The 19233-nt window shown below is 41.5% G+C and overlaps 3 protein-coding genes and 3 non-coding genes across 8 annotated transcripts; 4 read left to right on the forward strand and 2 right to left on the reverse strand.

Moving 5' to 3' along the window:
* Positions 1-263: 263 nt before the first annotated feature.
* Positions 264-362, forward strand: LOC135499136 (small nucleolar RNA U3). The gene has a single exon (XR_010449260.1). It is a non-coding gene; the product is annotated as a small nucleolar RNA U3 (small nucleolar RNA).
* A 1342-nt stretch (positions 363-1704) lies between these two features.
* On the forward strand, positions 1705-1921 carry LOC135499132 (small nucleolar RNA U3). Its single transcript, XR_010449251.1, has one exon. It is a non-coding gene; the product is annotated as a small nucleolar RNA U3 (small nucleolar RNA).
* A 657-nt stretch (positions 1922-2578) lies between these two features.
* LOC135499125 (small nucleolar RNA U3) lies at positions 2579-2795 on the forward strand. The gene has a single exon (XR_010449245.1). It is a non-coding gene; the product is annotated as a small nucleolar RNA U3 (small nucleolar RNA).
* A 527-nt stretch (positions 2796-3322) lies between these two features.
* LOC135491009 (N-acetylglucosamine-1-phosphotransferase subunit gamma-like) lies at positions 3323-7338 on the reverse strand. 2 transcript variants are annotated; one of them, XM_064776636.1, is made up of 10 exons: positions 7257-7338; positions 6980-7043; positions 6665-6805; positions 6293-6376; positions 6011-6104; positions 5532-5729; positions 5249-5404; positions 4989-5073; positions 4690-4726; positions 3323-3734 (listed from the first exon to the last, which is right to left on the reverse strand). In XM_064776636.1, exons 1-9 carry the CDS (start codon positions 7330-7332, stop codon positions 4701-4703), a joined length of 924 nt encoding a protein of 307 aa, XP_064632706.1. In that variant the 5' UTR covers positions 7333-7338; the 3' UTR covers positions 3323-3734; positions 4690-4700. The 2 variants fall into 2 exon arrangements, with proteins under 2 accessions (XP_064632706.1, XP_064632698.1); XM_064776628.1 differs by lacking the exon at positions 4690-4726.
* A 110-nt stretch (positions 7339-7448) lies between these two features.
* LOC135491002 (18S rRNA aminocarboxypropyltransferase-like) lies at positions 7449-10173 on the forward strand. Its single transcript, XM_064776618.1, has 5 exons — positions 7449-7792; positions 7976-8183; positions 8634-9007; positions 9344-9425; positions 9683-10173. The coding sequence occupies exons 1-5, from the start codon at positions 7573-7575 to the stop codon at positions 9954-9956; spliced, it is 1158 nt and encodes a 385-aa protein (XP_064632688.1). The 5' UTR covers positions 7449-7572; the 3' UTR covers positions 9957-10173.
* A 4573-nt stretch (positions 10174-14746) lies between these two features.
* On the reverse strand, positions 14747-19059 carry LOC135495361 (DNA excision repair protein ERCC-1-like). 2 transcript variants are annotated; one of them, XM_064783913.1, is made up of 11 exons: positions 18953-19059; positions 18233-18573; positions 17920-17983; positions 17532-17635; positions 17255-17354; positions 16933-17009; positions 16501-16600; positions 16324-16395; positions 15954-16022; positions 15569-15635; positions 14747-15284 (listed from the first exon to the last, which is right to left on the reverse strand). In XM_064783913.1, exons 1-11 carry the CDS (start codon positions 19022-19024, stop codon positions 15241-15243), a joined length of 1110 nt encoding a protein of 369 aa, XP_064639983.1. In that variant the 5' UTR covers positions 19025-19059; the 3' UTR covers positions 14747-15240. The 2 variants fall into 2 exon arrangements, with proteins under 2 accessions (XP_064639983.1, XP_064640077.1); XM_064784007.1 differs by lacking the exon at positions 18953-19059 and adding an exon at positions 18729-18926.
* Between the last annotated feature and the right edge of the window lie 174 nt (positions 19060-19233).

The following is a 19233-nucleotide window of genomic DNA, read 5'->3' on the forward strand; positions in this document are numbered from 1 at the left end:
TGTTGGGTAAAATGCAGCACCGCTGGAATGTCCAAATGCAATCGATTGACAACATCATTTTAATTTAAGAAACACGACATAATCCTTTTTCAATACATAAGAATCTTGTTCAATATCTGGTTCAGATGGTAGGGGGAAAAGATGTGACCTTATAATTCTAAACTCTTGTTTTAGTTACAAAAACATCATACACATCATATGAACAATACCACAAACAACTTGCGGAATGCTTTCTTTTCGTCCCCAGATCACCATCTTGCTGTAAGATCATACTTTTAGGGATCATTTCTATAGTATGTATCGCCAGGACATCAGGTAAAACTGATCCTGGACAACAAACCACGATGACGAGTCAAAGTGGTCTCTCCTGAGCGGAGACAAGACCACAATTGATTTTTTAAGCCTTTTAGCAGTTAAATTGTCAATGTTTGACCGCGACGCATCAAAGAACGCGTGGTGTTGTGAATCTGAAATTTAGATTATGTTATTCCGGACAGTCGGGCAAGTAAATGGTGAAAAATAAAATGGTGATTGACCACGGAAATTTTTTTTTAATCGACAAATTAGACAGACTTTGATATTTCCACTCTTTTCAGCCAACTGGCAGAAAAAACTCAAAACACGCCCCCTATTACCCAATTAGCAAAATTCGAAATTAATTTTTTCATCAAATAATTTCTTTATATCTGTAGACTTGCCACAGCAAATATTTTTTCAATACCTCTCCAAATATGTACTTGAGAATAAAAAACATGCACTCGTCTAATAGATAGGCCTCGACCCTCCAACCTATGAATATTCATTAGTGGTCTTGTCTCAATGAAGGTACATTTCAGGGGTTAACATTTTGAGATTTTTTTCAAACTAATGTACATGACATCCCACAACTCTCCAACAAAGGAAAGTCATATCTGGACATTTTTGGAGAAATGAGAGACATTTCAAAGAGTGGTACAACTGTGCCAAAGCGACGAAAGAGGACAAAATCGACAAAAAGTCATGATTTTGCACCCAACAGCACCAAATTCAAAGACCTGCCCTGGCCAGAATAAGCAAGCTATGGAGCTGAAACTTTAGGATGTGATTTAGGAGTATCTTTGCTGCTTAGGGCACAACTTTCAGAATCAAGGCCTAAGTAGTTTCAAAGAAATTACAAAATGAATGGCAACACAACAAGACTTGTAAAAATGAAACCGAACTTAGACCGGGGTTAGGTTGACTCTTATTTGGGTCAAATTAAGTTTTTTTCTCATTATTTTAGCTTGTTTTGACCTTAAATCATCAGCAATACAATATTCTAAATGAATTAGAGTGATTTGAGCACATTCAAATTTTTCACTATATTGACCCAAAATGTAGTGTAAATAGAGACAAGACCACAATTGATTTTTTAAGCCTTTTAGCAGTTAAATTGTCAATGTTTGACCGCGACGCATCAAAGAACGCGTGGTGTTGTGAATCTGAAATTTAGATTATGTTATTCCGGACAGTCGGGCAAGTAAATGGTGAAAAATAAAATGGTGATTGACCACGGAAATTTTTTTTTAATCGACAAATTAGACAGACTTTGATATTTCCACTCTTTTCAGCCAACTGGCAGAAAAAACTCAAAACACGCCCCCTATTACCCAATTAGCAAAATTCGAAATTAATTTTTTCATCAAATAATTTCTTTATATCTGTAGACTTGCCACAGCAAATATTTTTTCAATACCTCTCCAAATATGTACTTGAGAATAAAAAACATGCACTCGTCTAATAGATAGGCCTCGACCCTCCAACCTATGAATATTCATTAGTGGTCTTGTCTCAGCGTGAAGCAGGCCTTGGGTGCCGCCTTCGGGTGGCTGCCCTTGGTCATTGAGGATCGTTCCTTCTCCCTTACGGGGGAGTTGGAGGGAGAGATCGCATTCAGAGTGGTTTGCCAACTTAAAGTAAATCAAGAATAGAACCTTCACTTACGAATGATCCTTGTCCTCTTAGAGGGTGAGGGTGTCATCCAGTGATGCGGATTTGAGACTAATGACAATAAGATAGCCTATTCTCGATCAGCAGGTCTAAATCACCTAGCCATGGCCCTGAATATGCATGGTAGTTGGGTCAAGGGGCGTGTATGTTGTTGGACAACCTTGGTCTTTACTGAATGCAATCTATCAAACAATGTCTAAATAGATAGGGCAAATAATATTGGCCTCTCTCCTCCTGTACTGGCTACTAAATTATCCCTTATATGCACAGCCAATTATCCGGCGGCGGCTTTGTTGTAGCGACACCTGGGATGCGCTTTTGGTACTATAAGGTCCACATTGTTCCGTTGTCGGGTAAAATGCAGTACCGCTGGAATGTCCAAATGCAATCGATTGACAACATCATTTTAATTTAAGAAACACGAAATATTCCTTTTTCAATACATAAGAATCTTGTTCAATATCTGGTTCAGATGGTAGGGGGAAAAGATGTGACCTTATAATTCTAAACTCTTGTTTTAGTTACAAAAACATCATACACATCATATGAACAATACCACAAACAACTTGCGGAATGCTTTCTTTTCGTCCCCAGATCACCATCTTGCTGTAAGATCATACTTTTAGGGATCATTTCTATAGTATGTATCGCCAGGACATCAGGTAAAACTGATCCTGGACAACAAACCACGATGACGAGTCAAAGTGGTCTCTCCTGAGCGTGAAGCAGGCCTTGGGTGCCGCCTTCGGGTGGCTGCCCTTGGTCATTGAGGATCGTTCCTTCTCCCTCATGGGGGAGTTGGAGGGAGAGATCACATTCAGAGTGGTTTGCCAACTTTAAGTAAATCAAGAATAGAACCTTCACTTACGAATGATCCATGTCCTCTGAGAGGGTGAGGGTGTCATCCAGGGATGCGGATTTGAGACTAATGGCAATAAGATAGCCTATTCTCGATCAGCAGGTCTAAATCACCTAGCTATGGCCCTGAATATGCATGGTAGTCGGGTCAAAGGGCGTGTATGTAGTTGGACAACCTTGGTCTTTACTGAATGCAATCTATCAAACAATGTCTAAATTGATAGGGCAAATAATATTGGCCTCTCTCTGCTCCTGTACTGGCTACTAGTAGTCACATCTTGTTGTGAGATGATTGTGAATCGTCACCGTCCTTCTGATTAAAACTAAAAAAACAAGCTGTTTCCTGTTGATTAAGGGCCACATTCATGATCTCTCTTCGTCCTCCAGCCACCCCTGTAGAGGCATTTTGGCAGTGTGGGCTGTGCAGTGGAAACATTAGAATTGAACAATCAAAAAGTTTGTATATAATGAAAGAACAAGGAAATAAAAGTAGTTATCAAAATTTATTACACCTTATAGTTTATTGAATCAGTTATCATGATAAATGGAATGCATTTCTATAAATTAATACACAAACTTGAGATTCACCAAAACGTGATCATTAATGTTATCAAGAAGACTGAGCAGTCAAACAGACTAGAGAAACTTATGCCCCCCCCCCCTTCTCTTCAGAGGCAATTCCATCATTAAGTTCAGGAGTAAAAAGTCCAAAATATTGTTCACTATAGCCAGCCAGGAACCGCTTCTCCATTATAAAGCTTAGTCCAACTAGATTTACAAATGATGTCTTATTCTTCACAGGTCTTCATCCCCTTCGTATATCTGCATTGCATGATCATCGTTCCTTGCGGCAACTGTCCCAGTGTTCTTGTGTCCTCCAATAGTCATATTGAAATGCTCCTCAAAATCTGAAATCAAAAGAACCAAAGTCATGTTAAATCATGTTAAACCATGTTAAAACTGGAATGCACAGTACTATTGACAGTACATGTATTCTCAGCCATTTGACAATTTGTTCATTGAATATTCAAATTGCACCAGCAAAATGCTCAATATGTGCCCTTTTACATCAGCCAAAGAAAAAAGGCCAGATGACAAGGATAGTCATATTATCAGGACAAAACATCACAACGTCACTCAGTAAATGTGTCAATGACATTGGCATTGTGTCAATGACACTGTCAGTTTATACAAAACCTAATGGGTAAACCAAACAGTTAGAGTGTACTCTGTACTTGAGGGGCTCGGAGCTTCTAAAATTCTGTAATGATTGTTGTCCACAGACAGCAGAAGCAACAAAGATGAGCTATAGCCATGTTTCCCGATGATACTGTGAGAAATATGAGTTTGAGTGGTGCCACCATTACTTGGAGGAATTCCTCTTTTAGGGATTGAGCAAGAATTGGTGTAATGTAGGTCAACGAACAGGGGGATGATGATGAAACGGAAGTCTGAATAACAAGCTGTTCGGTAAAGCATTTGGAGGAGAAGTAGCGCTTTGAGCAGACTTCCTCTAGATTGCTGCGATTGAAATTGATTCCGTTTTCTCAGAATCAAAATGAAAAATCTGCCGCTTGAAAGCAGTTTTGTAATGGCAAAGCTTTGAGATCATACTGGCACATATATTAAAAGAAACAGAACATACATGTACACGTCACAATTGGTACTAGTATATCACACCAGTATGTAGAAAATACTTGGAACAGTCACTGATCTAAATGCTATCATGTCATGTAAATGGAAAGGAAAATATGATGCGATCATGCAATGAAAACATGCACAGATGAAGCACAAATACACATGTAGCTTGCTATAAGGATATCACATGCGGTTGGTAGCCAATGACAGTTATGACTGACTTACGTTTTGGGGCATTAGGTATTACCAGTGGAGGTATTAGCTAGAGAAAGAAAGTAGGTGAATCCAGGTATATTAATATAGTTTTAAGAAAATTTGATATTGAAAGAATAAGTAAGACTCCCAAAAAAATGATTTTCTGACCAAAGTAATGGAAGACCAACCCTTTTTTTAGTTTCCTTGACACTGATTTTAACCCATATCACTCAATATCTTTTTAACCTTCTGGGCAGGTTGTAATAGGTCTGGACTTTTGTGCAGAAATGTATTAGCCAACTAAACATACCTTAACATTTTATACTTACATGCCATAACATTACTTGACTGTGGATTGCTAAGCTGCAAGATGGTCCGCAAGCCTTCTATCTCGGAACGTAATTTTTGATATTCCTGAAAACAGAAAATCATATGCTTTCATAAGCAGTTACCCTCGTGGGGCCCTCAATTCCGCCAAGTCTTTTATCTGGTGGCCCATAAATTATATATTATTATTGATCTGAATCACACACTGGTAAAGATAACACTTGCGACCAAAGATCAGAAAGTGATATGTCAAATTACATACTGCTGTACATTTCTCTAACGTTTCAAATTCCCCATTTGCTTTCTTCTCCTCCTTCTGCTCATTTTCCACCGCTTCTTTAGCAAGTTGTTCTTTCAAGGTAACAGGAAGACAATATCCAACTTCTTCAAAGATCTTCCTCAGCTTTTTATCGTACCCCTGAAACAGACACATAATCTTATCAACATGTCTTTCAATATTGTAAGGTTCACAAGTTTGAAACATATAAATTTTCTTAATTGTTTTACGGACTTAGAATTACTCGGCACAGACTGACCCAACTCACCTTCTTCGTAATTTCCTCGTCATGAAGTTGTGTCTCCAAAAAGTCCCATTTAGTTCTTAGATCTTCACTGAGAGTAGGGTAAACTAATGTTGAATGATTGTGGCAGACTAGAGGAGATCTAAAGATCATCTCATATTGGCATGTGTGGGGCTCGTTGACTGCACCAATCTCATGTTTCTTGCCACACTGGAGTATAACCTGCAAGAGGAGTTATTATTTTTAATCTCATCACAAGAACAAATTAGGGCATGGCTTTTTTGGTTGTTTCCATCAGATTTAGTAGACACAAACAAAGGAGAAAGACTGTATAACCTCCAAAACTACTGTCTTAATACATTAGGCTCTCCCAAACTATGGCTTCCTCATAGACAAACCCCCATTCTACAGAAGTCAGAATCACTGGGCAAAAAATGGCACAAACTAACTTGAAAACACAGTGTGAGCTAGCTCCTGCGTAAGATAGTAAATTCTGAACTCACTTTCACTGAGCGAAAAGTATTTCCACAGGTGTCCCCCTCTCGCATCACCATGGCTACAAATGTATTGTTGACGATCTCCCACTCTTGAAATACACTTCAAAAGATAATAAAGAGATGTTGTTATCAGCCTTAGCTCAATACTTTAACTGTGTATACATGTACAAACGCTCCGATTATTCTCCTTTTTCGGGAAGTTTGATACAAATTTTTGTGTGTTTTTTGGTTGAAGCTTCTATGTAGCAGAGACTAGAGGCCAACTTGCTAATAACCACACTGACTTACCCCAATATTCCACTGTAAGGATTCCATCGTATACTTTGTTCATATTGAGTCACATTGACAAAGGGACAAAACTCGTAACGATATCTGAAAGAAAGATTTATAGAAGGAGTTACACATGTTGCTCAAACATTACGATAGGAGTTCAGTTCTGCTAAGTAGTGCAAACAAACATACATTTCAACAGACCTTACTTTATAGAATGCTAGTATCAGACATAACTCCGAGGAAGAATTTTCTTACATGTATCAGAAGTTGTAACGTTGGAGGAATTATAGAAAAGTGGGAAGATCAGTCATGACAGTGGGATGCAGTCATTTCCAATACAAGAAATCTGAACATGGTACACAGATTACACAAGACAATCTGACTTACGACTCATCCACTTTAGAAAAGCATTTTCCCATGAGTCTCTGAAGATGTGGTGGCCCTGAGAACTTGGTTGGCTTTACTCTCATTTTTAGGGAAGGAGTATTAGATTGTTCTGCATAGCCAGCATTGAAATTGTTTTGATAGCTGAAAGTGAATTAAAATATACGGCAAAAGTTTATTTAAAAAATATATTACACATTTTAAATACAAGGCATCTGATAAGAATCAGATTTTTTTTGATTAAGTCTTCTTAAGTCTGCCTCTAAGAACACCAAAAACCATCAAAACTGGTTGCCAACCTTGTGACTAAATACTTACGCCGAATTTGATGAAGGTCCATCAATTATCTTCATAGTCATCTCAGCAGCAATGGCAAATTCACCTACAAAAAATTATATCAATTTGTTCAAAATCTCATTTTCATCCCAGGCACTTGTGCATGCTATGATGCATTTAGCTATCAGCACCAGGTTCAGCTTTACTATGGATGTTCCAAAAAACCCTTTTAAATGCAAAATATTTCACTGCTTCAGGTTATGGATCTAATTACACAAATCTAAGGCTAGCAATAACCATGGTTACATATAAATCTTACCAAAAAACAATGTGAATCCATAGAAAAGTGCTGGAAATATCTCCAAAAATATTTTGCTTCTGCTGTTGACAGCCATGTTGATTTGTACGTTCACCTCGTCTCTACGTTGTCTATGTCGTATCAAACGTTGAGCACAAATGTACAGCACCCACACCTGGGTTCAAAAAGTATAGATCACGTGATGGTCAAAATGGCAGCCTCCATGAAAATGAAATTTTGGATACGATAAAATTTTAACATTTTGTCGCTTTTTCTTTGACTATAGACACGGATAATTACCAAAGATCATTTTACAACAAAGCCTATATCATATAGAATGGGCAAAAGTGGAAAATCTCACAGGGAGGAGTCCCACGGCCACGGTCATCATCATGGGAAAGGGCATCGAGGAGGGCATCACGGCCATGGAGCAGCAAAACACAGACGTGATGATCGTGACCGCAAAAATCAACATGGCATTGATGAGAAAGACAATCGCAGGCGAGAAAGAGATAATGAAGATAGGTTTACTGCAGCTGGGAGAGATGGAGCGTGCGGTACGACAATAGGTCCCTTTACCCAGCCTAGGTGGTATTTTCTGGTCTTGTGCTACTGTTAATGTCATGACAGTAACTGTCACCTTTGTCAGAGAATTATGTGCCAGTTCACAGATGGGAATAGATGACTTTTAGATTAGATCTCGATTCAAAGTGAAATCAGTTACCTATTTGTACTTGCAGGTGAAGCAGAACTTTGGGACAAAACTTCAGATAAATACAAAGTGCCATATCCACTTGCCATGTGGGATCTGGAACATTGTGATCCAAAGAAATGCTCGGGAAGAAAGCTGGCACGTTTAGGCTATGTTTCAACTCTTAGACTACAGCAACGATTCAGTGGCCTTATTCTATCACCTGTTGGAACCAAGTGTGTGGCGCCTGAAGACAGGTAACTATTTCCAATCTTGTTGAAGTACCATGTACATACGGTATTTCCATTTACATCATGACAGAATACTGTCAGTTAAAAAGCACTGGATGATCTGTAGTTGTGACACACAGCAAATGTTATGTATTGTAAGGCTGGTAGACAGAAGCTCTTTTCAGGAACAAGTGAGACGTCAAAAGGTTCTTCAGTAACAGTGGACATTGCATACTTGTAGGTTAGCAATACGATAGTCCGAGAGGTAAATTGTATTTTCTGTGGTGTTTCTTGGAATTGACTTGTCATTAATTTGGATCTGACTTTGGGGACAATTCCCTGCTGGCCGTCCTGTCAGAGAGAGTTTATATGTTTGTAAGAAAGTGAGCTAATATTCGTGTCCCTATACTTGATATTACCAGTAGCTACATCTTAGCAAAAGTATATTATACGTAAATTGTTTTTTTGTGATTTCAGAGAAATAGTCGAAGAAAAGGGCATAGCTGTTGTAGATTGTTCCTGGGCGAAGCTCGAGGAGACACCATTTGCGAGAATGAAAGGAACCCATCCAAGATTACTTCCATATCTAGTTGCTGTAAATCCTATCAACTACGGCCGTCCCTGCAAACTAAGCTGTGTTGAGGCGTATGCAGCTACTTTTTACATTGTTGGAATGAAGGAACATGGTGATACGCTACTCAGACAGTTCAAGTGGGGACATTCGTTCTTTGAAGTAAATCGTGAAGTTTTGGACAAGTATGCTGCCTGTACGACATCGGCTGAAGTAGTGGAAGCCCAGGAAGCATACCTCGAACAGATAAAGAGGGAAGATGCAGAAGGAAAGTTGGAGGGTGGGTGTTGGTAGTAATAACTGTGGAATTTTTCTCTGCCTGGCAGAATCTTTATTAGTCAAAATCGAATCCTTTTATTTTAGCTAGAATATTTGACTATACTAAGAAGAAAGCTTTACAGATAAATGGACTTAATGAACTTTTCATTCGCACACACACAGTTATTTAATTGGGGAAAAAAGTTTGTGCTCCAACATCCTTAATCAATATCAACTTATTAAATGTATCTGCGATGGCATGACTGGTCGGTGCAGTGGTAGTATTCAGACTGTCCAAAGTGATTGTTTAAATGCAACTTCTTTGCCCACTGTTAATATTCATCAATTTCAATTACAGATCTGACAGATATAGATCTCACACAAGATAATTATAATCCAAACAGAAACGTTGGTCTTCTTCCACCCTCGGAGTCTGAGAGGTAGGTTTTCCTTGCATTCCCACATTCATCTTTCATATCAGCAAAAAGAAAAGTACCTGATCTTCTGCTGCACCGAAAATCAGCTTAAATGACACCATAAGAGATGTACTTAGATTTCACAAAACGCACAGACAATAGTGAAATGCAAAACCAGTCTGTCTCGACCTGCAAAGCTTGGAGCAAGATGGTAAGAAAGAAGAAATGCCACATGCCTGTCATTTGAGTAATTTCACGCATCCTGATAATTGCTTTTACAGTTCTGAAGAAGAAGAAACAGATGAGGAAGAAGACAAAGTGGAAGATGAAGAAGAATCTGATGAAGGAGATGATGATGAAGACAAAGGTTGTGCTACTGAAGCGAAGGACAACAGGAAAGAAGGGACATCTAGTGGTCATGAGACACTTGATCAAGAGACAGATGTACAGGATGATGGTGCTTCTCGTGAACTTCGTGATAAATTGGAAGACAGTTTGCTGACAAATTTGAAATTGACTGATGAACAGACTTTTGGTGATTCAAAAGAGAGCTGATAAGTGCATACAGAAAAGCAGATGTTACTGCCAGGCCAGGATGGAGTTCAGAGTTCTTAGGGGAAAGCACTTCATAATATGATATGTATTGGGAAGTGACAAAGAAAACTAAACAGCTGCTATTGGTTGAAAACAAGTTTTGCATCTCAATTTGGTTCCACTTCTTCTTTCATTCTTGTAAGACTAAGCAAAGTTGTGACAGTCACACTCCCACTGTCTCAATTGAACTGGAATGCAGTGTCACTTAGTTCTTTGTTATAGTATGAAGGACTCACTGGGCAAACCCTTTCAGCATCAATGATAAGGGAAAGGAGGGCTATGTACAGTAGTGACACCACCAGTGTCATTATCGGGGACAGATGTGACAATTCCCCCAATCTGACTGGAATATGACATGGTCACAACTGCCTTGTTTGCTAACAGGATGTGACCTTGTCTCTGTCTAACCACAATCTAGTCAAACGTTCCCACCTGACAATTCAAAAAGTGTGATTAAGACTCATGAGTTAAGAAGCTGTCTTGATCCAGCAAGAACTCCCTGTATGAGGGACAAGAGGGTAATAAATGTAGAGACCAATTATACAGTCTCATCTGTAGTCAACTTCATGCACAAGGGGAGACAGTGCTTGAGCCTTGATCATATAGGCCAAAGTCTAATTTGATAATGATACATGAGTACTGTTCAAGTGACCTGTAGACAAAGACACAACCACAGTTGTGACCTCAGTATTTCGAGACGATGGGACAAGATGTCATTGTATCGAAGGAATGTGACTCTTCTCCATACAGTTTAGAATACAACATGGTCGCAACTGCCTTGTGTGTTGAGAGATTGTGCCCCTTATTATCTCCATTCATTATCTAAGGGGCAAAACAGGCAGAAACTAGTTATCCCGTCTCAGTAATATCATAAAAAGTCCACTTTACTGTTACTTCATGCCTGAGATATCCAGGCAAAGGAGACTGTTACAACCAGACCAAATCCGCCTGGCAGCTTGGCATCCGTCTTGCCAACTAAGTAAGAGAGATGGTCCTATTAGCCACAATCAGAGCGAATCGTATACTGCTAATCGTATACTGCTCTGACTGCTGGTCCATCGTGTCGCCTATACGGCGAGAGAGATGGGACAGTCACAACCAGACCGAATTCGACATTGCATCTGCATCGTCGTGCCAACACGGTGAGCGAGGCGAGACAGTCACAACCAGACCTCAATACGGTAAGACTGATAAGACAGTCACCACCAGACCAAATTGGACCAGGCTGCCCCAAAGTTTTTTCAACAGGACTACAGAGATAAGACAGTCTCAGTAAGACCAAACGAAATTGGCCGCTCTGCCGTCTTGCCAACACGGTGAGAAAGTCACAAACGGATCGCATCTGGCCTGGCTGTCCCACGTCTCGTCAGAAAGGTTAGAGAGTTGAATTGGTCACAACCAGACTAAATTGGACCTGGCTGCTAGGAAACCATGTCACCGACACGATGGGTTTCGCCGTGCTATGTTCACGTCGATATGGATGGGTCAGTCACAACCAGACCGCACAGATGCTGGCTGCATGCTCCACCGTTTGGTCAAAACTGTTAGAGATATGAGACAGCCAAAATCAGAGCGTATGGCCATGGCGGCTGGCCGATATGGTGGGGAAGAGTCACAACCACACTGGGATACTCGATATTCCTGTTAGCGCAACCGGACTCACGCGGTGGGACAGCACCTCTGAAAACTTGACGTCTTGCCCTGAAAAGTCACAACCAGATCGACTATGACCAGCTGGATGCTCCACCGTGTCGTCGATAGGGTGAAATGTATATGGGACAGCCAGAACCAGGCCAGGTCGAATGGGGCGTGGCTACCTGCGTCTTACCGATACTGTTGGAGACATGATACAGCCACCACGACACTGAATCTGGCAGCTCCACACAGTGAGAGAGATGGTCTTTATCACAACCAGGGTGAATCCTACCTGGCTGTTGGTCCTTCGTGTCACCTACAAAGTGAGAGAGATGGGGCAGCCACAACCAGACCGAATCGGACTTGGCTGCACCAAGTCTTGTCAACACGATGAGAGAGATGAGGCGGTCTTAACCAGAGTGAATATTGCCTGGTTTCCCCCAAAGTTGTCTTAGTCACAACAAGACCGAATCGGGCCAAGTTGCTCCACCATTTCACCAGCTCGGCCAGGCCGAATGGGGACTGACTCCCCTGTGTTTCGCCGAGATAGTGAGAGAAATTATACATCTTCAGCCAAACCGAAATGGGCGTATGACTCCCACGATTGGGCAGCCAGGTCACAACACTCTATCCGTGTCGCTGAGAGAGATTAAGTAGTCATAACCAGTTCGAATCGTATATGGTTGTCCCACAGTAGAGCCAATCGGGTTATAGAAGCGAGACAGTCACCACCAAACCGAATCGGAACGGCTGCCCTGCCATCTCGCTAAAAGGATAAGACAGTCACAGCCATGCCGAATTGGACCCAGCATCTGCCAAGTCGTACCAACACGGTAAGAGAGGCGAGACTGTCACAATAATACCGCATCTGACCCGGCTGCCCCAAACAGATGAGAGAGATGAGACAGTCACTGTCAGTCAAACCGGACCAGGCTGATCCACTGTGTCACTGACACTGAGACAACCAAAACGGCCGAAACGGTAAGAGAAATGTGATAGCAGCGGTAGACAACACGGTAGTACAGCCACAACCATACCGATTTGGCATTTGCATTGTCTTGCCAACATAGTTAGAGAGGCGAGGCAGTCACAACGAGACCGAATCGAACCTGGCTGCCCCCAATACGCTGAGAGATATGAGACAGTAACAGCAAGACCAAATCAGGCCAAGCTGCTCCACCGTATCACTGCTACGCTGGGATACCGGTAGATGAAACCACTGGGACCAGGCCAGGCCAAAAAGGGACTGACTGTCCCAGGGTTTCGCGGAGATAGTGCATGGGGCAGCCATAGCCAGCCAAACATGGGCGTGTCACTCACACTGGGAGGCAGCTACATCCCAACTCTCTAACCGTGTCGTCGACACGGTGAGAGCACACCTGTAAGTTTGTCCAATCGGAACTGGTTGCTCCATCGTTTAGCCAACTTGATGAGACAGATGAAACAGTCCCACCCAGTCCGATCATGTCTGCTGGCTGCCCTGCCGTTCTGTCAACATGGTGCATGTGATGAGACAGTCACACCAAGCCTGGTTATTTCCTGCTGCCTGCCCCACATTCTGTCAACACGGTGAGGGAGATGAGACAATCACACGCAGTCCGGTCATGTCTGCTGGCTGCCCCGCCATCATGCCAACACGCTGAGAGAGACGAGACAGTCACACCCAGCCCGATTATGTCCTGCTGGCTGCCCCGCCATCATGTCAACACGCTGAGAGAGACGAGACAGTCACACCCAGCCTGATTATGTCCTGCTGCCTGCCCCACGTTCTGTCAACACGGTGAAGGAGATAGGACAGTCACACCCAGTCCGATTATGTCCTTCTGGCTGCCCCGCCATCATGTCAACACGCTGAGAGAGATGAGACAGTCACTCCCAGCCCGATCATGTCCTGCTGCCTGCCCCGCCGGCGCCTTTAAAGACGGTGCATGTGATGAGACAGCCACACCCAGCCTGGTTATGTCGTACTGCCTGCACCGCCAACCTGGCAACCCGGTGAGAGAGGTGAGACAGTCACAGCCAGCCCGATTATGTCCTGCTGTCTGTCCCGCCGGGTCGCCGACACTGTGGAAGAGGTGAGACAATCACAATCAGACCGAATCGGGCCTGGCTACCCTGCCGTCTTCACTACTCGAAGAGAGAGATGAGTCACAACCAGACCGTATTTGACCTGGCTGCTCCGCCGTCTTACCAACATGGTGTGTGTGATGTGACAGTCGAAACCAGATCAAATCTGGCCTGACAGCTACTAAACCAAGTCTCTACATGGTGATATAGATGGGTCAGTCACAACATGACCGCACCGGAGCTGGCTGCTCCACCATTTGGTCATAACTATTAGAAATATGAGAACGCCACAACCAGACCGAATCGGTCCAGGCAGCTCCATCGTCTGGCCGACATGATGGAGAAGATGACAACATCATAACCACACCGAGACCCTCCACTGTTATGCAGGCACAACCAGACCAAATTGTTTGACAACTCTCAGATAGTTTACTCTTACACGAGTCCATCACAACCAGTACAGATCGAATATGGCATGGTTGCTCTGCCGTGTCGCCGACAGGGTGAATTAAATGGGACAGCCAGAACCAGGCCAGGCCAAATAGGGCGTGGTTACACCAACTATGGGGAGATGAGACAGCCACAACCAGACCGAATTGGCTGAAACTGTGAGGGAGATGCCCAAAGAGATGAGACAACAGAAACTAGACTGAATAGGGTCTTGCTGCCCTGTTGTTCCATTGGAACTGTGAGAGAGATGTCACAACTCTCTGAAACAGTCACAACTTGACCAAATCGAACCTCCTAGCTGCATCTTCTTGCCAACACAGTAGGAGAGATAAGACAGTCACAATCGGACCGAATTAGGCTAGAATGCTGCTCCAGTGTTGCGAACACGCTGAAGGAGACGAGAGTCACAACCAGACCAAATCAGACTCAGCTGTCCCACCAGCTTGTCAACAGTGTGGAGAGAGGAGACAGTCAAAACCAGACAAAATCTTGCCTAACTGGCTGCTACTCCATTGTGTTGCTGACACAGAGAGAGAGACAGGACAGTCACAACCAGATAGTACCAGACCTGACTGCTCTAGTTAAGTCAACACTGTAAGTTTGTTTCCACTCTTTTTATTAAAGAAAGTTCTACAATCTTATAACCCCTTCAGCAAGATATTGGAAAAATCATCTATCCAGTGTTCATTGTACCAACAAACGTCATTGGTCCTTCATCCTTATCTCAGGCAAAGATGAGCCCTTTAGAGGAATAAAATGTCCTGTATCTGCCATGAGATATGTAACTGATTGCTTGGCATTATCACCTTGACAGATGAGTCTCCGAGTGGGTTGTTCACCTTGGTGGTAGAGATCCTGTAGTCAGACATCATGAAGTAAGAGATCATGTAGTCACAATCAAAAGTTTGTCACATGAATCTTAGACTTGTCCTTAAGAGCTTCACTCCAGAATGTCCCACTAATTGCCAGCGTTGACTGGGAAAGTGTCACAGTATTCAGTGCTACTCTGAGAAACCAGTTAATCAGGCTACTCTGAGAAACCAGTTAATTGTGCCTTTTCGCTTGTTAAAGAATCACATCCTTGAACTTGTGGTCAGGACGTCTTCTTCTGTTTTGGCTCAGATGTTGATGGGCTCTCTGAAATGGAGAACAGAAAAACATGGATTTCAAGGTTGTAAATCCAGGAAGTTCTTACATTGGACCTTTCCATTACGAGCATAGCAGCAAAAATGTATGCTTTGGATACACAGGAATAGACTAAACAGACCCAAGAAAAGACTCAAGGCAGCATCTGTATTTTGGATAAGCTTACAGTCATCATTATGATTACAAGGCTGCAAAGGTTGAGCCATAGACAAATCTGAGGACCAGGAGGAGCTCAATCAACCCTTCAAATTGATTCTTCAAATCATGTGCTGTACCTTCATTTTCTGGTTTTCGTTTTGGTTTCAAAAATGGTGTCCTGAAGACTTCATGAAGACGCCTGGCCTGAAAGGCAACAAAGAATAGAAATGTAAAATTTGCAACACACATATACATGAATGTAATACATTCATTTTTTTCAGAAACCTTCTGTAAAACTCGTTATGAAAACTCGAATTAGTCAATCTGATAAGTGGTTCGGCAGAAATAAATGAGAACAATCCAGAAAGACCTATTGGCTCATTTACGGGACTCTTGTGTGACATGCAGCAGTCAATTCAGTACTCTACTTCTCTAATTACGCTGTGACAATTATTAATTATTTTGCCAGCCTCAGGACACATTTTATATGATATTTTAGTCAAAAATGGAAAGATTGCTAACCTTTTGAGGACCAAATCCTGGACAAATAGATAAATCATCCACAGTACTTTTGCTTATATTCTCAAAGGACTGAAAGAGCAAAGCAGATTATTGGAAATTTCTGGAAAATTTTGTTTCACAAAGACTAAATCTCGGAGATTTTTCTGATGGATGCCAAAGTGCCTTCAGATGGCCAATGGAATATAAACTTTTGACATTTTCGATTATTCTGACAGACACCAAAACTACGTTCTGATTGCCAATTAAATAGAGCTATTCTCAACATTTTCTCCAACATCCTTCTTATAAGAAAAGTCCTTCTTTCAAAGATTATCTGTGCAAATTTTCACAAAATAGGTTGCCCAACAAAAAATTAACTACGCTGACTTACTTTGAAAGCATCCAGCAATGTTATCACATTGGTTTTGTTCACTGACTTTACTGTAGTAAGACACTCTGTTATCTGCAAAAAAAGATTGATGAAACATTTTCTTATTGTTCTTTTTTGCAAATGGTACAATGGATTTAATAGTAGAGATGTATTTGATCCAGTGCTTTAGGTACTCACCCTAGCCTGGTAGTTTTGATCAGTCCTCTCCATTAACAGTTCTGGCGGTTTACTTTCATAGGCTTTATATGTTTCCAGGTATCTCCCAGCCTCTTCAGCACTAAAATAATGCAAGGACGAGAGTAAAACTTATCTTCAGGGGGATTATACAGGAATTGTTATTCATAATGTATAAAATTGTGCCGAGGGATATAAAAATTCAACATGATGATGTTATAAGCATCATAGACAACACCACGTGATTGAAAACTCCCAGGAAAACTACGCTATCAGAGAGAGTCGGCCCAACTGGTAATCCTGCCCACAGCATCAGAGGAAAGAAATTCCAATCTCTATTTCATACACACTGGTCTTATCCACTTCACTATTCATACATGAAGTGTTCGATGGGCTGTCACAGGTAGCAATAAAGACAGAGGAAAAATCCCCTACCTCCAGGCCAGCATAAGAGTGCAGTCAGATAAGATACAAATCTTAGCTAGTTCTTTTAGGGCATGATGAGGGTCTTGCTGAAATGATAAAGACAAAATTGAATTCCGTAGAAATAAGAAAAACATTTGGTGGGTTTAATTCTTCGACAGGAGGCTCTTTGCTGTCGTGGAAAATTACACACTCCGATAGACTCGTATTTCAGCCCTGTCTGAAGACAATCCTGGCTCATCAATAATGGCAGAATTACTGCAGTGACATCCACCATTCCTTAAACAGAATCTCTAGTTCAAACATCCATTTTGAGAGTGATCCAGGAACCTACCACATCGACCTGAACCAGCAGAATCCTCAGGTCAAAACTCTTCCCCAAATCTTTCATTCTGCCATGGATGTAATCAGGGTGCAGGCTGTGATATCGTAAACTGAAATGAAACCACAACACTGTGATTAGTTATTGTAATGCCAACCAAGTGTTAGTGTCCTTAATTTATAACTTGATAAATGATAGACTGCTCTTTTCAAACTATTTGATAAACTGTCAAAACTTCTTGAAGTTTCCTCAACGGGTGAACAAAGTAACTTCCACTCAAAGACAATACCTGAGGAACAGAGCACATGTGGATCTTCCAAGCACATAATCAGGTACACAGTCACCATACTGCCATGGCTGATTGCGGATAAACTTTATGATTGGATTCCCTTTCTGAAAGGTAAATTTTTTTTATTTCAACAACATGAGTTGAGGTGTACGTATTTGTAAAAACTGATTACAAATGGTGCAGCAGCAAAATACAAAATAACTGTGCTGCAGATACAATGACCATAGCAACTGAAACAAGTCCTCTTCTGTAAGGTTTGCTGCATATCAATGGACCGTAGTTGGCACCAAGTATCATGGCCAATAATTTCTTTACTAAAGTCTTTGCCTAACGCAGAAGTTTGAATTGTAATCAATGATCACATATATCACAAACAAAGTTCATTTACCTGTCTTGGGTTTATCATGATTGAATTCAATGTAGTACCAGGTGTTACTTTTAGCAGCTGGTCTCTGAAACATCAATGAGCAGTGTACAAAAACTGGCACCTGAAGAGTCTAAAACTGAGAAGATGAAATTTCTTAAAGGTCTGATAAGATATCAATTACAAAAAGTGATTTTGAGACATATTTTCACATTTTTCAGTAAAGATGTGCTCGGACTGCAGATACATTAACTTATACATACACCAACTTCTAAGCAGTACTAAACCGAATATGTTCAGCGCTTTTAAATTAAACTATGTCCAAGAATGAACTTACTCCGTCTTTCCAACTGGAACAGTTCTAACAGTTGGAAATGTGGATGCTGTTGGTTCAGTTTGTTTCCAAGTTGACCCAGACTGTACAGCTGCTTTTGAAGTATTTATGGTTTTTTCAGCATTATTCCCAGAAACTGTTACAGGTGCTTCACTCAGAGCACTCGATTGTTCACGAGGTGTCCTGTCAGACACAGATTTGACCCCTGATGTTTCTGCCGTTGTTGAAGCTGGGATTGGCATTGCCTGTGGTTTGGAAGATGCTGCAGAAGTTGAAGTGGATGGTACATCTTCAAGAGAGACATTTTGTTTTGCTAACTTGTGAGCCTTAAACAATGTTGACACCTGAAAAAAGACTGGCGTCATTATCAATATCATGTTTTCTCTCATGATCGTCCATGAAAAAATGAAACAGGAGTCGAGAGAGCCTAAATATATGGGAGCCTTGGGCCCGTTTAAGTAGGCATTTCTGTGGAATGTCTTTCATCCCTTCAGGTTACATAGATGGGTCAGTCCTCTCTCACACACGCTTGAATAAAGCAATTTCAAAAATCAAAGCAAATTCGACAGAGTGAAGACATCGGCAAATTGAGAATTGATAAACTGAACCGACACAACCAACGACCAGATTTTCATTATTTTTTTACCACGGAAATCAACGGTTTACAGAGTAACAAAGCAAGTTCAGGCGAATTAACTGTATTTAATATGATCAGCGCCTCACCTGATAAGTTTCGTTATTCTTGTTATCATCACTGATCTTTGGAATGCTGAATTTGAAGCCACTTTTGCTCATTTTTGGCTGGTTTTGGGATTTAGTCGCTTTTTGAAACCTTATAAACCTTAATGAACTAATTCCGCATGGGCCGTGGCTTTAAATCTTTTTGAATCTTGACAAGATGCAAAAATTTGGTGGTCAAGGCTCCTGATCAATTCGCTGTATGTGTTGGGGGGGGGGGGGGGGGGGGGGTCTAATGGGGACTTGTCTTCCTCTTGTATTGAACT

The sequence above is a fragment of the Lineus longissimus genome, chromosome 1 (genome assembly GCF_910592395.1).
Source record: "Lineus longissimus chromosome 1, tnLinLong1.2, whole genome shotgun sequence".
NCBI classification, from domain to species: Eukaryota; Metazoa; Nemertea; class Pilidiophora; order Heteronemertea; family Lineidae; genus Lineus; species Lineus longissimus.